The sequence below is a fragment of the Sinocyclocheilus rhinocerous genome, unplaced genomic scaffold, assembly GCF_001515625.1.
Source record: "Sinocyclocheilus rhinocerous isolate Xijiao unplaced genomic scaffold, SAMN03320098_v1.1 scaffold314, whole genome shotgun sequence".
NCBI classification, from domain to species: Eukaryota; Metazoa; Chordata; class Actinopteri; order Cypriniformes; family Cyprinidae; genus Sinocyclocheilus; species Sinocyclocheilus rhinocerous.
This window is the reverse complement of record NW_015630021.1, coordinates 638,790-646,715: the sequence shown is the minus strand read 5'-3', so window position 1 is coordinate 646,715 and position 7,926 is coordinate 638,790. Positions and strand designations below refer to the sequence as shown.

The 7,926-nt window shown below is 36.1% G+C and overlaps 1 protein-coding gene across 3 annotated transcripts in view; it reads right to left on the bottom strand.

The window, feature by feature from the left end:
* Positions 1 to 7,926, bottom strand: part of LOC107739503 (histone-lysine N-methyltransferase 2B-like) — a 43,564-nt gene that overhangs the window by 16,419 nt on the left and 19,219 nt on the right. For 2 of the 3 annotated variants that reach the window (XM_016551639.1, XM_016551640.1), the window contains exons 9-19: positions 7,330 to 7,578; positions 7,096 to 7,190; positions 5,671 to 5,732; positions 5,014 to 5,062; positions 2,739 to 2,852; positions 2,423 to 2,569; positions 2,169 to 2,261; positions 1,885 to 2,002; positions 1,514 to 1,627; positions 1,241 to 1,428; positions 1,031 to 1,129 (exon numbers count right to left, since the gene is read on the bottom strand). In XM_016551639.1, the coding sequence (XP_016407125.1) occupies positions 1,031 to 1,129; positions 1,241 to 1,428; positions 1,514 to 1,627; positions 1,885 to 2,002; positions 2,169 to 2,261; positions 2,423 to 2,569; positions 2,739 to 2,852; positions 5,014 to 5,062; positions 5,671 to 5,732; positions 7,096 to 7,190; positions 7,330 to 7,578 (1,328 nt within the window). Of the gene's footprint in view, positions 1 to 1,030; positions 1,130 to 1,240; positions 1,429 to 1,513; positions 1,628 to 1,884; positions 2,003 to 2,168; positions 2,262 to 2,422; positions 2,570 to 2,738; positions 2,853 to 5,013; positions 5,063 to 5,621; positions 5,733 to 7,095; positions 7,191 to 7,329; positions 7,579 to 7,926 lie in introns of all 3 variants that reach the window. The other variant, XM_016551638.1, reaches the window with a different exon arrangement.

Below are 7,926 nucleotides of genomic sequence, written 5' to 3'. Positions count from 1 at the left end.
CACATTGCTCTCTGTATTGTTGTAAAATACATTAATGAAAACAAGTAAATGTATTTATATATAAATATAAACTATAAAATTAAAAGACATTTCTTTTAAATGTATAGCACAGTAATGAAAGCAGCAACATATGACAGATAGAGGAGCCCTATCTATCATATGTTGCTGCCTCCATTACTGTGCTATACATTAGATTATTAATAGCCTTATAGGACAGAACAAGAAACGCTATAAATAATCTTCCATTGCGCAAAAGTATTATAGAATACGAAAAGCTCCAATACAGAGCGGCACAAAGCGCTTATGCGCATCCCGTGCGCAGAATGATGCGCTTGAAGCAACACAAAGTCACAGCGCGCAGCTCCGCATAGAGAAGTTCAAAGCACAGAGGAAAGAGATATTGATGCATAGTTTATTAAATCTGTGCGATAGTATATTGAGCCTTTTCTTTTAACAGTTTTAAATCTCAGTTATTGTGCGCTCTTGGAGAGAGTTTCATCGTCTTGACTGTCGTAACCAAACGCGACATGCAGTTTGAATGCTGAATAGAGGATGACAGCCGCAGCGGAGAGAAGAGTTTACGTGAACTTGAATTTAATGACTTAAATATTCATCTGTACCTCACACTGAACTACGGAACATCTTCAGAACACTTGGACTTTGACTGTATGGTGCTTTATAATGTGTTTGTGCTTTCGTGGGGGTTAACAATAATACATAATAGTATAAGCTCAATATCGGATTTGGATCGGTTCGTCTGACCGATACCCGATCCGGCAGAAAATGCCAGTATCAGAGCCGATACCAATCCTGAGTATCGAATCGATGCATCCCTAATATTGATAGACTGAAAAATTAAATAGTTCTCCTGCAAATGTATAGGGAAGATTTGGATTGAATATAAACTATAGCGTATTGGAGTATTAAGGATATGGTAATGTTAGTTTCCATAGAATCTTCTGTATTGTTATGTTGTCATAACTTAATTAAATCAAGACATAACTAGCTTCACATTTATAAGAGATCTCACCAGTGAAGTGTACAGGCCATTTTCCAGCTTCTTCTCTACAGGATGTAGACAACAGCTTGACCATTCCTTTACAACCTCAAAATCTGGACAAACCTCACACTGTCGAGGCACACATATAAAGCACATTTGATTCACCAAATTGCTACAGGAGTGTGAACAGACAAATTGTTTAAACTAAATCTTCAGTAAATAGACTGCTGAAAACTTCACCTGTGCACACATGAAGAGGTGGCAGATGGTCGGAGAGCTCTTCAATCCATTCATGATTTTCTCCAGACCGTTCCTCAAAACTTCCTGAACAACGTCCTGCCAACCACTGCGGAATCTCTTACTGCAGGGAGCACAGGAGAACACCAGACTTTTCCCCCGCAGACGACACAGGATCTCATACAAATCATCTGAAAAAGTAAAAGGTAGGAAGGAAATACAAGACAAAGTACTAAGTGAGGGATCAGTGAGGCACTGAAAATGGACACATCCTACCTGTGAGCCCCTCACATTTGGGATGGACCCAGTGGGCACATCGGGCACACTGCATCATGCTGCTGTCAAACTCATGTTCTTCGTAGCACTTCAGACACACAGTGCAGAAGTTCCCTGAGAAAACACACACAACAAATTACAACAATGTATTACAAAAGTAGATAAATAACTAAACTATATAAAACAACAACAAAATTATACGGGTTTTTTTTAATTGATTGATTGATTAAAAAAAATCTAAAACTAAATCTGGTCTCACATCATTAAACTTTTTTTTCATATATACATGAAAAGTCCAATATATACATGTAATGAATTATTTAATTAATAAAATTTAAAAACAATCTGACAAGATGTTTGCATTGTCAAACCTTTGCTATGGAGTTTGCTACAGTCAGAGCAGAGGTCCAGCTCATGGTTCCAGGACGTGTCTGAGGAATTCCCCGGAGTCACACCACAGCTCTTACACCTAATACACAGCATACAAATCTACAAAGAAACAAAGCAAACTTTATTTACGGCCAATAACATACTAAAACATTATATTATACTCACTAAACTCACTGTACAAATAATTCAAATGGAATTGTGTGACAAACTATGTGAAAATTAAAATTATGATTTTAGGACATCCTGTGGCAGGGAGGTAACTCACCCATGAAGTGTTCATTTTGACAGGTTTGGGATATTTAGGTCCTAAACAGGATGGATGGTAGCAGTACATGCATCTCTTGCACTGCAAAACTGGCTAAATGAGGAAAGAACAGAACATCCCTGCTGTCAAATATATATACTTGCATGGCTCTTTCAATGTATATTTAAAATATATTTCTCTTCTGCAAAGTAAAAACTGTAGGTCTGCTTCCATAACTATTCTATATTAGTACTAAATTCAAAAGTGTAAAGCACCTTTGCTTGCTTGCTCTTGCGGCCACAAACATGGCAGAACTTGCAGCGTCTGCAGCACCAGTTCTCCTTGTTCTCCTTCTTTGGACGGTCGTCCGGTGGCAGGCAGAAAAGGTGAAAAGGCTCACAGCACATCTGACAGTAGATCATCTGGGGAAGAGAACAATTAAATCTCAATTAAATAAGGATCAACTTCTATTCTCCAGCAAATAATGAAAATTGGTGTGACCACTGACATGCTGTAGTACTGTGTTTTGACAGAAGTAGTATGGGTAATGATTCAATGGTATTGAGTGATGTAATGAGAGCTGGATCTTACATCATGCTGGCCTTTGCTGGCGCAGAGCAGACACACAAACTGGGGCATGATGGGAACTGAAGTGAGAATACTCAATCCTCCCATCAACCACACATTCTGGATGTGACAGTCTTCCTGCATAAAGTAACAAAAATGTTGTTAAAATAACAAATTAAAGAGAATAAAGAAAGTTTGAGTTATGAATAGACTGACATCAAATTTTTTTCTTCAGAAAATCAAAAATTAATAGGGATGTAACGATTAATTCAACTCACGATTCGATTTGATTCAAGATACTGATTTCACGATTCAATTTTCTCACGATTTTTTCTAAACAAAATTAGATTTAAGCAATTATAAATGAAAAGGTGTCCTTTTATTATTGCTTGGACGAAATGCTGCACATTTCTTTGTGAAACAGAAATGTCAAATAACAAAACTAAATTGAAATTTTAAAACAAACCATAAATCTAATCAAATAAATAAGACAAAAAATCTCTTCATATAAACAAAGGCTACCTGTGCACTTTCCATTCAAAATTAGTGGCAACCACTGCATTTGAATCTCAATCCAAACAAAGATACTGAATACATGCAGCATGAGCAGTTTTTAAAATCTAAATTAGATTGCATAATTTGACATTTTAAAACAAAAACAGAATGCTCTGACTTTAGTTTTGTGAAACTATACTACATAAAACATCTGCACGAAACAAAGAGCAGAAGCTCTGAATGAGATGCAGATTCACTCTCTGACAGCAGGTGGCGCTTATAGAACAGCAGCGATACAGCATTTCCTTGGTTACCACTGTAAATAAAGCAGCACTGCTCTTATGAACGCTGTTTCACTATGAATTATACAGAGATGAAAAGAAAATATCATCTAAACTTTTCTAAAGACAGTCAGTTCCCCTCAGAGATACATTCATATAAACTCCAACCCCCAAATGTATCGGGATTCGTTTAACATCTCAACCGATTTGAATAGTCACATATTTATATTGATTTTCAACCGGCTCGCGGTGAATCGCTACATCCCTAAAAATTAATGAACTGAAAAAAGGATCGTCACGAAATTGTCACTGAATTTTATCACCGCAATATATATATACACATTAGGGATGCAGAATTTATCGGCCGAAATGGCATTTTCAGTTTTTTGGCTCGGAATGCTCTGACTTTAGTTTTGTAAAACTATACTACATAAAACATCTGCAGGAAACCGAAACAGCAGACGGGCTGAATAAGACGCAGATTCACTCTCTGACAGCAGGTGGCGCTTATAGAACAGCAGCGATACAGCATTTCCTTGGTTACCACTGTAAATAAAGCAGCACTGCTCTTATGAACGCTGTTTCACTATGAATTATACAGAGATGAAAAGAAAATATCATCTAAACTTTTCTAAAGACAGTCAGTTCCCCTCAGAGATACATTCATATAAACTCCAACCCCCAAATGTATCGGGATTCGTTTAACATCTCAACCGATTTGAATAGTCACATATTTATATTGATTTTCAACCGGCTCGCGGTGAATCGCTACATCCCTAAAAATTAATGAACTGAAAAAAGGATCGTCACGAAATTGTCACTGAATTTTATCACCGCAATATATATATACACATTAGGGATGCAGAATTTATCGGCCGAAATGGCATTTTCAGTTTTTTGGCTGAAAGAGAAAAATGGCCGAAAATATGAGCCGAAAATATATGCCGTGCTGCCCAGCAGTGTTCAGCACTCAGGTTTCACATAGCCGTCGTCAAGGCGCAGTGTGATGATGCTCCGCTCAATATTCCATTCTATGAATGTGCGTTCCATTGAGTTGCTCACTGCCCATGTGAATACTCATGTTCACCAGAAAAGCAAAGTCCGCTCAAATAAAGCGCTGACAGGACATTTCTATGTAGTGTACGTGTTCCTGTTTGCAATTCCTGTTTTTCTTCCCCTTGAGATTTAATGTTGGTGAAAGAAGTCTCGTATGCTCTCACAAACACTTATCCTGCATTTTTTAACAGTTATTTTAAATTGTAATATTATTACACAATATTACTGTTTTTACTACATTTTTGATCAAATAAATGCAGCCTTGGTGAACATAAGAGACTTCTTTCAAAAACACTAAAAATTCTTAAATTAAAATTATTAAAATAAATCTAATGTATATATTAATTCTAATTTTATTGTATATGTCTTGGATGAATAACCTATATTCGCAATCTATATTCAACTAAAACACCCAAAAAACTGAGCTTCTGGTTTTATAGAAAACTCATTGAAATCTCAGCTCTGACCTTGAAGTCCACACGAATCTTGTTCATCGTCCCCTGTGACAGCTTGCCCCTCTGGGTGCAGCCATTAATCAAATAATAATAATAATAATAATAATAATAATAATAATAATAATAATAATAATAATAATAATAATAATAATAATAATAATAATAATAATAATAATAATAATAATAATAATAATAATAATAATAATAATAATAATAATAATAATAATAATAATAATAATAATAATAATAATAATAATAATATATTTTTCTTCCCCTTGAGATTTAATGTTGGTGAAAGAAGTCTCGTATGCTCACACAAACACTTATCCTGCATTTTTTAACAGTTATTTTAAATTGTAATATTATTACACAATATTACTGTTTTTACTACATTTTTGATCAAATAAATGCAGCCTTGGTGAACATAAGAGACTTCTTTCAAAAACACTAAAAATTCTTAAATTAAAATTATTAAAATAAATCTAATGTATATATTAATTCTAATTTTATTGTATATGTCTTGGATGAATAACCTATATTCGCAATCTATATTCAACTAAAACACCCAAAAAACTGAGCTTCTGGTTTTATAGAAAACTCATTGAAATCTCAGCTCTGACCTTGAAGTCCACACGAATCTTGTTCATCGTCCCCTGTGACAGCTTGCCCCTCTGGGTGCAGCCATTAATCAGTTGAGTCAGGACACTGGACGGCATGTGCTCCCCCGAACTCTGAGAATGAGTAAGAGAGAAGCAATGAGTAAACGCTTGCTCCTCTTCCACCACTTTGCACATCACTTTCTGTGAGTTTGTGGTGTCGCATTCAGTAAGCGGGACTGCTAAACCCAAAATGGCTGCTTGCACAACACTGGCTGGAAGACTCTCCAGCTGCAACTGCAGCCTGCGCCCAGGCTTGAGGGAGGGACTTCCTGTGGGGTGAAGGGATGGTGGGGTGGTGCTGAAGTGTCCGATGATGATGGCTCAAGTGGCTCCTGTGTAAATGTCAGAAAACACCAAGAGAATTGGGGAAATATGGAGGGGACCAGCATTATAGTGGGACCACAAAACAAGCAGGAAAAAGAATGGATAAAAAGTGGGCAAGAGGAGGACCGTCACCAAACGGAGCATGAGAAGAAATGAGAAGGCAGACAGCAGTGGGAAGCACTTCTATCACCATCAGAACTGTAGATGTTCAGAACAACAAAGGTAAGATTAATACTAGTCCAACAATGTCCTAACCAGGCAGAACGTGATAAGCAATTATAGTTTTTTGACATCTGAATTTTTGTCCTAACCACTGGCAACCACAAAACACAATATGTGCTAATTTAAGTTTTAATTAATCTCGCTAAGGTTAAAGAAAGAAAAATGACTTGATGCCAGAAACTTTATGTAACTGATAACCTGATTAGGACACACTGTTATACTGTAGCTGTGGAAAGACAGGAAGAACCGCATCTAGGAACAGGGTAAAAGCAGTTTTATTTTAAAGAGAGAAAGATAGGAGATGAATCAGATTTGTTACCAAATGCAGAGGTTAAAGAGGATGACACTTCAGAGATGATTCAGAAATTGGATTACGCTATAATTGAACGATCAAAATAAGGCAGCATGATTAATTCAAACCAAACTGGGAGGGGGGGGGGACCAAATCTTTTAAGCTTTTGCACCAACCAAATAAAAGCTAGATGTGCCACTATAAAAGCTAATTAAAGATTATTTTAACATCTGAAAATGAAGAAATTAAAAAAGCCACAGTACTGTCATTTTCAAGTACTGTAAAAAACAAACACTACTGTAAAACACTTGATTTTATTTTATAGTGGAATATTACAATAACAATATATTATAATATTAATATTTTTATTTTTGTATTCATTACATTTTTATTATTATATTATAACAACATTTTTGGACAACTTGTGATGCCCTACAAACAACCACAGCAAACCTGGAGCTTAAAAAAATTTGATTAGAATTAAGACTTTTTTCTCCAAACTCATGCATTCCTTGACTAAAATATATCTTATAGGTTGATTAACTGTCAGACATTTGTCCATTTTGAGATAAGCAAAATCAAGATGAGTTACCATACCTTATCATTTCTGCGTTGGGCCCAAAATGCTCTGTAAAGCCCTTGCCGTTTCTGCTTTGTTGCCTCTTCTGGAGCAGTTACAGAAGTAGCAATTCCTAGAAAGTAGTTCAAAGTATTGGTTTGGTCTCAGAGACACTGGTTTTACATGATCAAGTCAACATATCTCCAATCCTAATACAAACAAAGAGTCGCCCTGTGAATATATCATTTAAAGTGTTTACATAAAATTCATACCACTGGATTGAGTCTTTTGGGTCCCACTGGCCTTTGTCTTTTCAGAGCTGACACTCTGTGTCTCGGTGTCAGAAGAGTCGTACCCCAGCAGTTTTCTGTAGGACTGAGGAGTGACTTGTCGTCTGGGCTGCCTCCTAGTGGGGCTGAACTGGGCCTGTCCTCCTCCATCATCTACCCCTTCCTCCTCGTTTTCTTCTTCGCTGCTGTTCATGCCAGCGGCCGCTGATGGCTGGCGCCGCTTCATCTGGACTGCGTCAAAGAGAGGTGGTCAAACAAAATGATCAAATCTGCATGCATAACCAGAAGGCAAGCACTTTAATGCCAACTTTGTCTGCTTATGTTGTTGGGTACCAGTATTTTTAACTGTAATATTTGAAATCACATACATTTTATTCACTTTATATATATATATATATATATATATATAATACATGTTTAAAACAAGGAAACTGCTTCTCAAGCAAATATATATTGTTTATTATTATAGATGGTTTTTAACTGGACCACAGGTCAGATGTTAGTGTCATTGACATACTAATATAGTTTTTTTTTTTGTTTAGTTTTAATTTTTGTTACAATTTTTGGTCATTTTGTTTT